The 17,380-nt window shown below is 41.7% G+C and overlaps 1 protein-coding gene across 1 annotated transcript; it reads left to right on the forward strand.

Moving 5' to 3' along the window:
• Positions 1-49: 49 nt before the first annotated feature.
• On the forward strand, positions 50-14,577 carry LOC135176545 (embryonic protein UVS.2-like). Its single transcript, XM_064145677.1, has 11 exons — positions 50-164; positions 332-356; positions 1,232-1,369; positions 2,649-2,766; positions 3,622-3,800; positions 7,476-7,557; positions 8,764-8,891; positions 10,320-10,435; positions 10,865-11,090; positions 12,163-12,281; positions 12,825-14,577. Exons 1-11 carry the CDS (start codon positions 96-98, stop codon positions 13,053-13,055), a joined length of 1,431 nt encoding a protein of 476 aa, XP_064001747.1. The 5' UTR covers positions 50-95; the 3' UTR covers positions 13,056-14,577.
• The last annotated feature ends 2,803 nt before the right edge of the window (positions 14,578-17,380 follow it).

Below are 17,380 nucleotides of genomic sequence, written 5' to 3' on the forward strand. Positions count from 1 at the left end.
AACAACAGCAGCAGCTTTCCCATAAAACTTGCCCCAAGTAAACTAACCATTTGAGAACTGAGCTGCGGAGCAGAGATCATCTTGGAAACTTGAAGATGAAATACTTTCTTCTGCCGACTCATTTAGCATTTCTCTGCAGCATTGCACTAAGTAAACCTGTCCAGGTGTGTCCTTGCTCTCAGATGCTGAGAATTTACATTGCTCTGAGTTGCTCTGATTATCTTAAATTAGTTACAAACTTTTATTGCTATGATTCTACAGGATAGAAATGTTTCTTGCTTTGGAGGTAATACTTTGTATTAAAAGATATGCCTTTTCCCCCCCTCTGCAGATAACTACAAGAAACAATGACTTAGGTGAGTTCAATTGTAATTATCATATAAATAACTATAGGGTTTGGTGGGGCTGCTTCTCTAAAGCTCATTTTCATTATCTGGTATTGTTTGGAGAATATTTTCTAGCAGCTGTGGAAAACAATGTATAGCATTCAGATATGTTTTGAAGTCTCATTCAACGTGATTATTTATGTTGTTGTGATAGAGAAATTAAGAAGAGTTACTGAGCAGTTGCTACATAGAATTTTCTTTCCCAAAGGTAGCCTCAGCAAATCAGAAAACTTTTCAGTTTGATTCCTCTCTGATGTACTTCCCTGTCTGCTGTACCCAAGACTACTGTGCATTTTTCACTTAAGAGCCAATAGCTCTTGCCTGAAAAGTGTATTTCAAGTATTTTGAAGTGGTAATGGAGGACCAAGTCACAATATCTTCTGTCAAATTAACAGTTAACCTCAAAATTAATGTCTTGCATGCGTTTGATATGCACGATAGGAGTAGTAATGTCTTTTGTGTGGTTCATCCCATTTTTATACAGAGGTCAGTGGGGACTTTTCTTTAGTTCCATGAGCTCTCATGGAGAACAATGATATCTAATATTTAGCCTTTCACTCTGAAGGCTCCCAAAGCTTCATAGGCCAAACTATTTAGTCATGGCTTTGATTACACCTGCACTATGACATCTGTATTAATACTAATTTACTCTGTCCAGGAAGCAAGTCAGACCTTACCAGTCCTAGCATACTGTGAATGCTACATTCCCTCAGTCTTGAATTTACTAATCCTTTTTCACATTGCTGGGAAAGTAAATTCAGTAAAAGACATTTCTAAAAGTACAAAAAATGGGTTAGTTGTCTTCTCAGTGCCTTGTACATTCTTTATTCTCTTTCACCTGCCAGGTAGTGAAATAGCTGTGTATGAAGGAGACATCCTCTTGAGGAGAGGACGCCGCAGTGCAATTAACTGTGAGAGTTGTTTATGGCCCAAGTCACAAGATGGACTAGTCAAGGTTCCAATTAACATCTCTTCTGATTTCTGTGAGTGTATGCAAATGGATGCTGCAAAGTTAGCATTGATCTGCAAGTCCCTGAACTCTGTTGTTTTATGTTCCTGTGGCATGCACCAAAAGCAATCTTCATCCAAATGAGAATTTATTGACATGTCTCTTTTGCTAATCTGTTAGCTCTATGGTAATTTTCCTAAGACTCCAAACATTTCAGTTCAATTACCACTTGGAGCACTTTTTTGTACACTCTGATTTTCTTTCAAATCTCTCACAGAAATATTTCTGCACTAGAAATCCTGTGGAGACAAAAATGCAGGAAAAATACTTGGAGGGTTTTTTTTTCCCCTCTTGTTATTTATTTCCTTCTAGTGAGTCAACAGCTCTGTCCTGTACAGGAGGCTGAAGGACCAATGCCTTCATCTAGAAAATTTTGTTCCAGAAGATTTCTTTATGGGCTGTGCAGCATTTTGTATTCACTGTATTTGCTGAGTGTGATCACCTCTCCCCTGCTGAAGATTCTCTGGGCTGAGGTTTCCATACAGACTCATCTTAAAAGATCTTATCTGGAGAGAAAATGGCATGGCAGTGAAATGTAGCCTGTGCCTGATCCCTATTCCTGAGGAAAGGGAACTTGAGCTGAGACAAGCTCCATCTTTACATTATCTAGGCTGCTCCTCTGCCCAAGTGCTTCCAGAATCATAGCACATACTTTTGTGGTTAGGTTACCTCCTTCTCCTCAAACTTTAAAGATGAGGAAAATGAGATACAAATCAGTCATAGATGATTCATAACTGAGGAAGCCAAATTAGGCCAAAATGTTCAAGAGTCGATAAACACTCTGATCTTTATTTGGTACCTGAATAGAAACACTGTGATCTTCAGAGCCTCTGAGCGCTGGCTGTCTCAAGTGATTCCAAGGGGTGTGTAGCAGTCATTTGTTATCTCTGATAAACAAAATAGGGGTTTGGTGCTTAGCAATGCCCCAATGCCGTTTTGAGATACTTTAATCCAGTTATTTGGATCTGATTTTTTTTCCCCATCCTGACTAATGGAAGAAACAACACCAGTCTTTTGCTTTCCCTCAGCTGTCTCCTACAGAACGTGCATAAGGGCCAGCTATAATTCTTACATCTCCCCTTAAAAGTTCAATCAACTTGAATACCTCGGATGGCTTTGTGCCCTTTTTAAAATGACACTCGTATGATAAAGAGCTAACGAGTGCTATCGAGTTTTAAAGGAACAGACCCCGCCGGTGCACCTGAGTTTTGATTAACAAAGGAAGATTTCTCTTGGCCCCTTTGTCTTTCCAGCAGTGACAGAGAGGTCTTGGATTGCTGATGCTCTGCAAGAGATCTCCACGCTGACCTGTGTGCAGTTTGTCAATCGCACGACAGAAACAGACTATGTGTACATTGAACGTGGGCAGAGGTAAGCTCCCTGCTTCCTAAGACACTCAAAAGGTCTTTCAGCTTCCTTTCTGGCTTGATCTGGAGTTAAATAATTGTCCTTTTTATTTTTATTTTTTAATCCTAGGAGGTAAGATTCAGGTAGCAGGTGCAATTCTTCATTTTGCATTAGATGTACTGGCACTTGCAGCAGTTAATAGGCTGTGGGAATAAATGTGTGTGTGTGTGTGTGTGGACTTAAAGGTAATGAGCTATAATTCAAAGCCAGATCTTTCCCTTAATTGCTGTAAAAATTTAAGGTAGTGTATTTGTTCCAGGTTCTTTGCCTAACTACTTTAACTGCTTCATCCTAGATTGATAGAGCCATTCTGCTGGTTTTGAATTTATGAAGATCTGAAGGGGACCTACAGGAAGGGCCGTTTAGAAGGGCTTGTAGTGACAGGATGAGAAGCAATGGTTTGAAATTGGAGTAGAGTTGGACATAAGGAGGAAACTGTTTAGAATGAGAGTGGTGCAATGCTGGAACAGGCTGCCCAGGGATGTAGTTGAAGCTCCGTCCCTGGAGACATTCAAGATCAGACTTCATGTGGTCCTGAGCAGCCTAATCTAGTTGAGGATGTCTCTACTGACTTCAGGGAGGTTGGACAAGATGTTCTTTGTGGGTCCCTTCCAATCCAGTACAATCTGTGAATCATGAAGGCTTTATTTCTCCCCCTATACAGTTTGGCAGCTTTGGAAGCCTAAATATCTCATACCAGTGTCTATTTGTTCCCTTGTGTGTCTGCACATCTGGAATGCCTCAGTGCCACAATCACTATATTTATTTCTTGGTATTTGCTGAGTATGGTCATTTTGGTTGTTGATTGCCTCTTTGTAGCTGCTGGTCTTACTTTGGGAAAATTGGAGGACGTCAAGCAGTAGGCCTGGTGAAAAATGGTTGCATGGATAAAGGAGCAATTCAGCATGAAATGAACCATGCACTGGGTTTCATCCATGAACAGGCACGGAGTGATCGGGATAGGTTTGTCAAGATTATGTGGGAACACATTGTGGCAGGTATGTCCACTAAAGCTGAAGAGAAAGCACATGCATTCAGATAAAGAGAATGTTTCTTCTGTGAACAGCAATGCAAATGAGAATCAGGAGTAATGCTGGCTGAATTGCAGCAGCAGCATATTCAGCATGATGGCATTTATCACTTAGCGTTTGTATTAGGGGAATTTCTCTGTCTTTGTCTACATCAGTGTGGTCATCCAAGGTGGATGCAGCTTAAAAGGAGCTCTGGATTCTTATTTTGATTGCCATCTTCATCTTGAGCCTAGACTCACATCCAAAACACCAAGATCATCAGGAATGCAAAATGTTGCAGAGACTTGGCCAGGAGGAAAGGCTATGGAATTTTTCAGTGAGATGGGGTGAAACAGTATCTTCAAGAGAATCATGGTAGGGAATCTCATAACAAATCTAAAGGAAAACCATGGAAATGGGGAAGGCAGCAGACTGGCATCTTGGCACTGCAGTGAGTGAAACACATGTAGCCTAAAATGCAGACTCAGTGTGGGGAGAATGGAAGTGCAACCACTGCCTTGTGCAAAAATCTTGGATCTGGCATGATGTGAGAGAAAGACATGGAACTATGTCCTTGAAGAGAGGATAATATACACTGCCATGAAAAGGAGCTATGGAGAGAAATCAGAACCTGGTAAATCTGTTGAGGGAAGGCAGGTGAATGTTATTTAGGGAATGAAATGTAGGATAAATAGTTTGGGCATGTGCCCTTGATCTGTGTGCTGGGGACATGGAACATATACAGAGCTCCAGGCTCTAGGGAAGGTGGTGCCAGGGAAAGTGAGAAAGCGGTGTATAGAATGAACGCAGGGGAAGAAAGGATGCAGGGAATCACTTGTCTGACAGCTCTGAAAGAGTTGGACAACCCATACCAACTGTAGAAAGATAATAGTGTTCTTAGTTCATCATAGAAAACAACAGTAAATGAGACCAGACAATTGAATATAAAATCCTGGTAAGTCTCTTCAACAAACAAGATATTCAATTCTTCTGTCGTGCACAGCTGAAAATACATCTATCTTTTTCTCCAGATGGAACTTGATTATTTTTACTGCAAATTCCTAACACACTGTTCTCCAACCTTTTTTCAGCTATTCCCATGCTATCCCAAGTAAATTCCATTTGTGCTGTTCTTTATTGAGGTTTCGGCTCCAGCGTTAAGGCATAATTTTGCTATGCACATCGAGGGTGCATAGCTATGTTTGAAATGCTAGCAAAGGAAGTGCTAGGAGACAGGACTTAAAAACATGAAGTTACACCAAAGACAGCAGCCACAGATTAAATCTTACACTGGTTTGGCAGAGTGGAGTCCGCAGGTCCAGATACCACCATCCCTAAAGGATACAGATGTAACCAAGCTCTGATTCAGACACAGTATCACGAAAGGATAAGAGAGGGGGGGAAAGATGAAGAAGACAAGACTATGCCAAAGGAGATGGGGTTTATCTTCAGCGTGTTAACAGCATTCACCAGGAGTGAAGGCTGGGAAGATTGGCATGACAAGAGAGTTAAAATGCAGAGTGTGTGCAGCACGAGCACTTCAGGGAAAAAAATGCAAAGATATGCAGGGAATAGGAAATGAAGAAACACAGCTATGTTCATGAGGACTGCCAGTGTACAACTCCTGTAAAAACATGCTGCTGTAAAAACATGCTGCTATTAGCAGTGCTGATGGCAGAGCTCCCACTGACCTCTGTGGTGCAGAACTAGACCTCAAGACCTTTTGCAGCTTCCTGGCTCTCCCACACAAGCTGTGTTGCTCTTGCCAGGCCTGCAGTACTCTGGATGGTTCCTGGTTTTCTTTATTACCCAGCAACTCACCTTGGAAGCCATCCTACGTCTTTGTTTTGACAAAATGCAGCCTGGTGGGTTGCTGTCCACTTAGCTACTTGAAAGTCAGCTTGTTTTTTCCCAAACTTTTGAGGGAAAAGCCCTTTATTCAGAGCCATCAGGCCAAAGCTTCCTTTGCAGCTCTTCTGAGTGATTACACTTAGATTCTGGCAGAAGTAGATTTCCTTTATTTTTAGGATGGAAAAGATAGGTTAAGTCCCCACATGTGTGCAGGTCTAGACAACCAAATCTCTTTGGCACGTGATGAGGCAGACAGCACTTTCCTGGCAGCACCTCTGTCCAGCCAGGCTGCTATTACTTTTCTTGTTTGGTTTTTTTTTCAGCAAAACACTTTTGTGCCAAACAGTAGCCATATGCTTAAATGTTTCTCTGCATTTGAACTGTGTTCTCTCTTCATCACCTCAAAAGAAGCTGTGCACTTGCTGATAATTCTTTCTGAAGTCAGTAGAGCTGATAAGAGGAGCTGAGATAAAAACCTAAGAGAGTCAGAAAAGCCAGTGCTGTTGAGAACCATTTGAGCCTTAACTGAGTTTTTGAGCTGTGAAAAGCTCCAAAGTCATGTTTATCCCCAAACTTTCTGTAATTCAGCATTCTGAAGGTTCTCTTTGCAGTTTCCAGCCCTCGCTGGGACCTGTGCTGAAGGACATTACTGGAAGTGACTGGCTCTGATTGCAAGCCTGCCAGCCAAGTTGTGGAGACTCCAGAGATTTTTCTGACAATTGTCCAACCCTGAACTTTTGTCCAGATGGTGTGTGGTTTACAAACCACAAGATGCAATAATGAAGGTACAGATGTTGAACTGGAAAGGAGCACTCAGTGCTTAGAGCATTAGTCTCAGTGCCAGGCTGACTGTAGTCAGCTCCCTGCTCTGGCACTGCTTGTCTGTCTTACCATGGACAAGAGACCCAGGCTGCAATTCATGTTCTCCAGTCAATGGAGAATAGGTACCTTCAGGGGAAACCCTCTCCAGCTGTGTCTTTTTTTCTCTCTTCCACTCCTCTGACAACCCCAGGAGTCTTGATGAATAGCTTTGGTGTCCAACTTAGAGAAATAAAAGTAGGTGATATGAATTCCAACCTGTGTCTTTGGGCCCCAGTCTTGTATCAGTTTAATGCTTTCTTTCCTCATATGGGCTTTTTAAGACTAAGTAGTCTTAAACATCACAGAACAGAAACATCTAAACATCACAGATCAGTGATGAGGTGCCGAGCAGCTATGGTGAGAGAGGCTGTGTCAGCAGCTATATTCAGACAGAATGCTTCTATTTGCTCTGAGTCCCCTTTCTTCATGCAAGTCATATCACTTCACAGTGGTCACTACCGATGGGTTTGACCAGAGACAAAGCCATAACATGGCTGATTACATATCCTTTGGGGCAAGTAACAGGCAAGCTTTTCTTTCATAGTCTTTGGTGGAAGGATGTGTCAGTATAAGTTTGTGGTCACCATAGCTCTGAATTTTTGGTTTAGGTAGCCAGATTTCCCTGTCAGGGTATGGATGCACCTTTAGGGACACAAGACAATGCACAGAAAAATATGTGGAGATGTCCTAATGAAGATGGTCAGGTCAATATCTTTACTTGAAGAATGGAACTGATTACCTCTTGATTAAAGTTATATTCTGAAAACTACTAGACTGAGTGAAAAAGCATTCCCATGAGCTTCAGAAGGCTCTGGTGACTCTGATAGATCAAAGATCTCATGAGAACAAGCATTTGTATCCTAAGTTCCTCTTGGGATTATGACAGCAGGCAGTGAGCTATTAGACCAGCAATAGTTATTCTGACTGAAATGTTGTTTTCCTACCTTACAGGGGAACAAGGGAATTTTGGAAAAGTGAATTCCAAAAATCTAGGCCTTCCCTATGACTACTCTTCAGTGATGCACTATGGCGCGTAAGCTGTTTTCTGAGATGTCTTTTCAAAGGGGCAAGCAACTTGCAAACCTTCTGCTCACATCTAGGAACAAGGAATTGTTCTGTGCAGGGAATGACTTTTGCTTTTGCTTTAAAATTGAGTGAATTGACGTAATTTCCCTTGTCAGCAGGAAAACAGAGCTGATACGGACCAAAGAAAAGAAATAAGACATTTTCTTTCACTGTGCTCCTGTCTCTTGCAAAAGGCCTTTGACATGGCTGCGGTCCATGGCCATTAACAGCTCTGAATCAGCCAGGACAGCTGACTTGGGTTGGCTACAAGTGTATCCCAGACCATGAGCATCACACTCAATATAAAGGAGGAAGTCTGTTGCAGAGAGGGGAATCTTTTACTTGAGCTTCTTCTCTTCTGTCTTTGATAACTACCTTCCTGTTAAGTCTCACTGCTGCTGCACCTTTACTGGGCTGAGTATAGTTTAATATGCTTTCTGTCAACATTGCTGCCACTTCGACTATTCCATTAAATACTTTTTCATTTCAACTTGTGGGTCTTCTCTCTTTTTTTCTCACCCCCCTTTCTCTGCTGAGGAAGGGTCACTGAGTGACAGAGTAACCACCACAGTTTAGCCCCAGATACAGGCTAAACAGAGATGCTAATCCAAGTCAGGTCCAGAGTTCGAATTATTTAGCTAACGTAGTAACAGTTGATCACAGACAATGCTACTTAGGTACAGAGAGAACAAAAATGGACTTTTAAAAATGTCATTACAATATTGTGTGCTGCCTCATTCATCTGGGAATATTATCTGAGCTTGAATTTTAGCCCATAATGTACAAGCTTGTATCATGTACTTTCTCCTTTATTTCCATTAGCAAGGAACAGCTTTGAACAAAACTGTGAAATCAAACTCGTCTAGCAGGAGGCAGGAAATTGCAGTCAGCAAATAATTAGTAATGGAGACAGTTCTATTCCTGCTCCTCTGCCTCTGGAATCATGAAGTTGGGATTCAATTAATTTTGCTAGGACCTTGGCAAAAAGTCTTCTCATGCAGGACAGTGCAGTTTTTTCTCATTTCTTGCTTTCAGCTGCTGCACACAAACTGGCTGCCAAAGTGGAACCTTCTTCCCTTTTCCCATTGCAGCATGTGGTAATTGAATGTTCTCATGCAATTAGAGAACTTCTCTGTTTCAGTGATCTAGAGATGTGATTTCCTTATTTCTCCAGGTATGATTTCTCCAGTACTCCAGGGAAACCAACTATTGTACCAGTTCCTGACCCCACTATACCCATTGGGCAGAGAGAAGGGCTGAGTAACTTGGATGTAGCTAAAATCAACAAGCTCTACAAGTGCAGTAAGTGCTGTAGATAGAAGGTACGTGAATCCTTACACAGCTGATGTCTGTAGGCAGTGTCAGACATTCCCAAAAGGAACTTGGCCTGTAGTCTTTACAACATATTCCACTCCCTCACCCTGCAGGAGTATTTACACAGGTAAAACACCAGACTCCTGCAGAGCACTGGTCTTCTCTCAGCTCCTGGTACCCAGGCTAATTGATTTATAGGGCACGTGACTTTCCTGAGATGTTCTTCAATTAGTTTCCTCCAAACCAGCAACTCATTAATGTGGCCTAAATATTGGTGTGCCAGATTTTGCTTTGCATTGTGTTAGGACTTAATTAATTAAACACCAGTAATTAGTGGGAATCAGCACTCCTTCAGCTGAATAGTTAGGTACAAAAATCACTGCTACGAGCGGTGTCTCAGCAATGTTTAGCTTCAAATAAGACAAGTAATTCAGTAATAGTCTCAAAAACAGTGATAACAAAGTATATGATGTTATTTGTTCTTGATAGTGGGGCTGGGAATAAATCACACTTCAATATTGTTACTGTGTAATGTCATAATTAGTGCTGTGTGTTTTGGAAGAAAAGGGCTAAAAATCAGGGCCTAAAGAAAAAGGACAAATATTGATTCTCTTGGAAAGTAGGGAGTAAGAGAAAAATGTGTTCAGGTGTCATATATTCATATTTTGCAATTTGGGGCATTACCCATAGTGCAATAAAGGAAGATCACATGTGGAAAGACAAAAGACAGAGGAGATCAGACTTTGTGTACCAATAACTAGGTCTGTAGATTGACTTCAGTGCTCTGTTATTGTTTTCCCCCAGTGACTACCTCTCTTTGCACTGAGAGAATCTAGTTTTAGGGTTTGATTTTTGCATATACTTAGGAATACAGGGGATTGATGTCCTGATGTCATTGAAACTACTCCCATGACTGAGGTTAAGGAAGTTCACAAAAGATCCAGGCCTTTCACTAAAACATGTGAGTGAAGCCTTACCATTTTTAAAAAGACATTAGTATCTGAAGCAGATAAATCACAGAATGGCTTGGGTTGGAAGAGATACTAAAGATTCCCTAGTTCCAATGCCCCTCCATGGGCAGGGACACCTTCCAGCAGACCAGGTTACTCAAGGCCTCATCCAACCTGGCCTTGAACACTTCCAGGGAGGGGGCAGAGAGAGAGAATGCTCGCACTGTCTTCCCTCCAGTAGGCAGCCACCATGGACTAAACACGTTATCAAATACCCTCACTTGCTGTATTTGACTCACAGATTTGAGTAACTTTTACACTAGGAACACAAACACAATTGTAAGCATTGTTCATTTCTCTTTAAAAGCTTGACTGATGCAAATGGCCAGAGAGAATTGTCAGGCATTTCTGGAAATTTTTGGTGCAGTTTCCACTCTCTTCAACACTGTTTGGTTCTTTCCTTCAGACTGGTGTAGCTCTGTGTTGCCTAAATCCAAAGGCTCCTTATCCTCTGTCAATTACCCATCCCCGTACCCGAACGATAGCCACTGCCTGTGGCTGATCCGCATCCGTCGAAGCAAGGTAATTTTTATTAGGAGAAAAAAGGTCTGAACCACAGTGTCAAGGTGACACAGCATTATTTCATTATTATGACTGCCCTCTGGGAATCATTTCCATGGACCAAGACATTTATTTTGTTAGGCAGTGAATGAAAAGGCAGTCTCAACAATTTTCAGAAGGCTATCAGATGTATTATTTAACTTGATTTTTAGCCAGTTGAGATTGGATGGCTTTTCTAAGACAAGCCAGAGTCAGACATCAATCACTGGGCTCAGTAGCAGTGTACCTGGGCAAAATTCTCTCCTCTTTTTATACAGAAGCCAACGTTTCACTGATAACATGGAGAGTAAAATGAATACAAAGTCCTAGCTCACCTCATTACAATTAGATGGTTTGAATCTTTCCCTGTGTATAGCATGAAATCCAACCTTTGTTTTCTTGTTTCTCAAGATTTTCCTGCAGTTTGAGGCTTTTGATGTCCAACCCTCCTCAGGCTGTTCTGCTGACTATATAAAAATTTACAATGGAAACAGCAAGAATTCCCCTGTCTTGCTGGACAAATACTGTGGGAAAGGGCCACTGCCCTCCTTAGTGGCATCTGGATCGATGATGCTGGTAGAGTTTGCAAGTGATGAGAGCATTACAGCCACAGGATTCAGAGCTTCCTACAACAGGGGTATGAACACTCCCTTACAGAGCTTGGAGAACAATGTTAATAGCATTTGAATGGAAGAATTGAAAATTTTGAACATATGCTTCACACTTCCATAGCAACTGCTGATGCAGAAGTCTAGGCAATGATGGAGCTGAAGGTCAGCAGGAAACAGAAAATGACATATTGCAGTAGCTCATGTTAGTAATCCCAAGAACTCACATTCTTCTGAGAGACCATTGGAGGCTTCTTCACATCTTTAGACCAATCCCTTTAACTAAAAACAATGCAATGACTGTAACCAACAGGAGCAGTGAAGCCAAAGAGCATAAAGCCTGCAGCACTCAACAAGATGTCTCTACCCATGAGATGTAAAGCCAGTATCTAGGCAATGTGCTTTTCAAGGTTTGGTGGCATTGTGTGCAACAAGACAGACACCAACCTTGGGCCTCATAGACTTTCTAATTTAGAGGCTTTGGTTAGGTTACATGAAACAGTGTTAGCTGTAGTCACTTAGATGTATGTCTGCTACAGGAATGTACAAAAGCATCACAGACTGCTGGATGCAATTCTCTTGTGCTGTAACACGCCTTTATTTCTGAGGCAGCAGCCCAAATAACCTGTTCCTGCCTTATTTCAACACAAAATGCAAACTTTTACAGCATAAATTGAAGAAGTCTTAGAAATGTGTCATTTGCAGGCTTTTTTTGCATTAGTCTTGATGGAGTCATTTCTAGATAGCATTAGATGTAGCTTGATAATGCAATCTCGATGACTCGAGCCAATTCTTCTCTGAAAGCACAGTAAGTTAGAATGCTAAGCCAATATGGTAGCACTCAATTGTAAAGACAGATAGAGTTTTAGATGCAGCTGTTTCCTGTCCTCCAAAGGTTATTTAGCAGCCATGGTTTTAGTTCCTTCAGTAGAGCCACTGATGCAAACGCTAAGCAAAGAAACAACATATTTCAGCAGTAGATTTTCATGCTGGCACATTTCTTCTTGGCTTGAGAGAAAAATATAAGAGTCTCACCAAGCTTACTTGTACTGCCAAAATACTCTTCTTAATATGCCTTTTCCTGTCTTCTTTACTCCTCAGTGAATTGTGGAGACACTTTCACAGACTCAAGCGGAGTCATCACCTCTCCAAACTACCCCAATAAATACCCCAAAAACCGAGCATGCTTCTGGGTCATCACTTGCCCAGTGGGATACAAGGTAAGGTACATACTAATGCACTTGTGGGTTTCATCAGTGTTCTGTAGTGGAATCTCTCTTTGCCTTGGAGAACAGCAGTGGTAATGTTGCTTTTTGAGCTGGCATTCTCAAGAGAAAAGGTCTGAACACAAAAATCTAGTTTAGGAAGTTGTGCTGGATCTTAGTTTCTGAGGTGTTCACCAAGGGAGCACATGCATGTGACCTCCTACAAATTTAGACTGTACCAGGAGGCTTTGTTCAGAGTAATCTCTAGGTAAAAGTTCCCACTAGAAAACTGAAACATTGCACAGGTGCTGGTTTTATATTTCTCTAGAGAAAAGACTTTAAAGCATACAAGACAAATCTTGTCCCTTGCTTCTTCTTCCAGTACAAATGCTGATGAGCTAAGCAAGTGATTAGCTGTTCATTTATATTAAAATATGGGATCAGGATGTGGTGAAAACAGAGAAGAGGGGGGAAAATTAAACAGTTTATGCTTATTAGAAAAGGTAAGAGAGAAGGATATAACCTGGATGCAAAGTGCTTTGGCTGTATTTTCTCCAGATATCTCTCCAAATGTTATTCTTTGAGCTGGAGGACAGCAACAGATGCACCTACGACTATTTGCTCATACATGATGGAAGCCGACCTACATCACCAGCAGTTGGCCCTTACTGTGGGACAGAGAAGGTGGCAGACTTCACTTCCACTGGGAATTTTGTGCTGGTTGAATTTCACAGTGATATAGTTTGGGAATTTCCTGGATTTGTGATGAGTTACGCATTTGGTAGGTAGTAGCACTGTACGAGTGGGAGTTGGAAAACATGGATTGAAAGTAAGAGGTAAAGCTAGCCAAAGGTCAAAGTCAAAATGCCACCAATTCCAATAAAGAAAAAAATATAGCTCCCTGATATCTTTAACAAGCTTGAAGCTTGACCTTAAGTCTACATGGTGAATTATAAACAAAAGTGTTCCTGCCCATAGAATCATAGAATGATAGAGTAGTTTAGGCTGGAAGGGACCTCAAAGCTCATCTCGTTCCAACCCCCTGCCATAGGCAGGGACACCTCCCAATAGAACAGGCCACTGAAGGCCTCATCCAACCTAGCCTTGAACACCTCCAAGGAGGGAGCATCCAAAACCTCTCTGGGCAACCTGTTCCAGTGTCTCACCACCCTCACTGTAAAGAACTTCTTCCTAGTTTATGTCTCTCTTCATCCCGTTTGGATGCTTCTGTCTGAGACTGCTAAGGTTTTTGTTAGAGTATTCCCATTGCTAGTCTTGTGTGGCTGCTGCAGCAGCAGAACTGAAACTATCTAAGGAGATCTTCAAGAACATCTAGCAGTGGAAACTGTGCCCATACAAAATTCAGAATATGGCTATGCAGCAACTTCACCTTGTGTTCTGACAAATGTTTTTACCCAGCCCTAATATGCACTGCAGTATGTATAAAAAACCTCCACACACTTTCATTTGTCTTCTGCAGCCAAGCTCATGTAAACAGTTCCTATAGGCACCTTAGCTTAGCCTGGAAATCACCACTATACACTGATGTTTGCACAGCATCTCACCTCAAAGAATTGTACTGCTCCTCTGTGAGATAACCAGGGCTGGGAACAGATTTAACTAAACAGTTAAGAGTGGCAGGAGCAAGCAGTGAGGGAGAGGGAACAGAGTGAAGTACCTATTGCTGCTGCTGCTTGGTTGCAAAGTCCATTGCATATAAATGGAGTCAGTAACTTTGAGGAACATCTTAGGTGTGAAGTACTGTGTCTGTAGAGAGAAATCTACCTCTGAGAAGATGTCTGAAGAGGAGAAAGAAATTGCTACTGTAAACAGCTAACACTTTACCTTGACTTGATATATTCAGAACTAAATGCCAATGCCAAACTGGAAGATGCCAGAATGTAATAAACAATAAAAGGCTTGCTGCAATTGTACCTTTGTGAAGAAGAGCAACACAGAAAATGCCAATTTGTTTTCCTGGTCTTAGGAAGGCAGCCAAGGAAATTTTGAATTATGCTGACTTATGGTTTTGTTTTGGGTTGTTATTTTAAGGCTCTGCAATGTTTCATTTTTAAGCACTGATTAATTCTTACCCTCAGAAGAATGATAATTGATAAGTTGTGGACATTGGGGTCTAGATCTTGCTTGCATCATGACGGGAAAGTGCACAAGTAGCAGGCAACAAATATTTGCAGCTCCGACGAGCTCCCATCTTCTGGATATACAAAATATTCCTTCATTTAATTTGGCTCACTATTTAGATTGACACCTTTTAGGAGGATGTAATCATTTCAGCAGCTCGAGAGAAAATTAAACTATTTCTATTTTTAACCTCAGCTTCAGACTGCACAAAAGCTAATTCTTCTCCCTGGGTCTGCACAGACTGCACGAAAGTTAATTCTTCTCCCTGGGTCTGAGGTCATTCGTGGAGGTGCAGAACTAACAACCTCCTGACAGCTCTTGTCGTATATAAAGTTGAACAGGTCCCTCTTTTAAATAGACAGTGCTGAACAGCTTTGTAACTTGAGTATTACTTTAGGTTCCCATCCCATGGCCTCATGTGGGGCTTTACATGGCTCAAAGATTTCAGATATTCACCTATGTTTGGTAAAAGAGCATGAACAACATGTTGAATAGGCTAAAATAGAATGTGAAAAATAAGTTCTCTCTTTCAGAGGAAAAGCTTTTCAATCTGAGATCTAAAGGTTCTGCTTTTCATGAGTTCTGTTAGGGGTCCTTGTTAACCACTTTCCTTAGGGATATGCACATAGTGTGTATAGAGCTTCCACATATGCTCCAAACCACCTCTGCAGGTATCAAAACTGTTAGCTTTCCTCTAATTATTGCTAAAATCTCTGGTTTTCTGCCAGCAGTCTCCACTTAAGTTATACATCATGCACTTCTAAATCTGTGTGCCAACAAACAGGAAAATGCACAATACAAACCATCCTGAAGAATAGCATCCTTCTCATTGCTCATTGCTGCTCATTTTCACCCACATTTTGTTTTGAGTTACCCAGCAGTCATAAATACATATATACGTATACATATATATATATATATATGTATTCCTATGTGTACATCAGTCATGACCCAAACATGGATCACTTTTTTGTGTAGAAAACCAGCTCTTTGCTCAGACAAATCTGCTTCTGCAAGCCCATGTGTGTGTGCAAGAGATAAGAGTGTTTGTGTCTGTGTATTTCAGTCTTACCTGCTTTGGGACTGATCAGGTCCTTATCTGGGAGGCAAATCGGGGCTTTCAGCAGCTATGTTTTTGTAATCTGTAAGAACCAGAGCAGAGATCTGTCTGTTAATGCTGCAAAACAGCCTGGAATAAAGCACTACAGAAAGACACAAAAAAATGTTCTACTCACAAGGAGGGGGTTGTGTTTAATTTAAACCCAACTTCCCTTGCATAAATAAATAACTGTGGTGGAGATGATGCTTGCTTACACGACTGGAACCCCAGTTATGGAATCATAGAATGTTTTGGATTGGGAAAGACCACAGTAAGGTTACCTAGTCCAAACACCCTGCAGTGAGCAAGCTCACAGAACCACAGAAAACAACTGGTTGGAAGAGACCTCAAAGATCATCCAGTCAAACGTTTTACCCAGCACTGAAGGATCAACACTAAACCATGTCCTAAACACCAGGTTCATACACTGCTTAAACACCTCCAGGGATGGTGACTCTACTGCTGTCCTGGGCAGACCATGCCAGCAGTTTAAGAAACCACTCTGTGAAGAAATACTTCCTAGTACCTATCCTCAACCTCCCCTGGTGCAGCCTGAAACAATTTCCTCTAATCCTGTTGCTTGACACCAAGGGGAAGAGGCTGGACCCCTCCTTGCTCCAACCTCCCTTCAGGTAGTAGGGTCATCTTCAGCTAGATCATGTTTCACAGTATCATCAGGGTTGGAAGAGGTTTCTCAGAGCCCTGGGCAACTTGACCTTGAATGTTTCCAGGGATGCAGCAACCCATTCCAGTGTTTTGATACTATCATTGTAGAATATTTATTCCTTATATCTAGTCTAAATCCTCCCCTCTTTTAGGTCAAAACCAGCATGCTTTGTCCTCTAGCAACAGGCCCTGATAAAATGTTTGTCCTCATCTTTTTTTAGGTTCTCCTTTTAAATACCAAAAGGCTGAAATAAGGTCTCCCCAGAGCCTTTTCTTCTCCAGGCTGAACAACCCCAACTCTGTCAGCCTGCCTTCATAGCAGAAGTATTCCAGCCCTCAGACAATTTTTGTGACCCTACTCTGAATTCACTCCAGCAGGTTTATTTCTTTCTTCTGCTGAGGATTCAAGATCTGGACACAGTACTTTAGGTGAGGTTTCACAAGAGCAGTGGAGAAACATCATCTCCTTCAACTTGCTGGCCAAAGCTCTTTTTATGCAGCCCAGGGTGTACATTGGCCTTCTGGGCTGTGAGTGCACATTGCCAGCTCATGTCCAGCTTTTCATCCAACAGTACCCCCAGGTCCTCCTTTGTTGGTCAGTAAGGACTTGCCTTTGATGAAGCCATGCTGGCTGTCTCAAATCACCTCTTTATCCTCCATGTACCTTAGCATAGCTTCTAGGACGATCTGTACCACAATCTCCCCAAGCACAGAGGTGAGGCTGACAGATCAGTAGTTCTCAGAGTTCTCCTTTCTACTCTTTTGCAACAAAGTAAGTGCAATAGTTTCCTTTTCCAGTCACCAATGACTTCACTCTACTGCCACAATTTTTCAAGCATCATGGAAAGTGTCTTGGTAACCACATAAGCCGATTTTCACCAGAATGCAGGATACATAAACTTCAAGGTCTGAGGTTCCACTGGTAGTCACAAACCTGATCTTCTCGTAGAGCAGGAGTCTCCATCTTGTAGTTGACTCAGAGGGTGAAGGATGAGAAGTTGACAGTGAAGACAGGCAAAACAGTTAAGCACATCAGCCTTTTCCTCATCCCTTGTTATCAGTTTACCAGTCATGCTCATTGCTGGGGGGTAGGCCATATGCTTTATGCTTTCTCTAACCTTCCTTTTCTGGTTGACATACCTGTGTTATTATTTTTTGCATTCTTTGTCAAATTCATAAGCAGTGCCATGGCATTCCTGACACTCAG

The sequence above is a fragment of the Pogoniulus pusillus genome, chromosome 1 (genome assembly GCF_015220805.1).
Source record: "Pogoniulus pusillus isolate bPogPus1 chromosome 1, bPogPus1.pri, whole genome shotgun sequence".
Taxonomy (NCBI): domain Eukaryota; kingdom Metazoa; phylum Chordata; class Aves; order Piciformes; family Lybiidae; genus Pogoniulus; species Pogoniulus pusillus.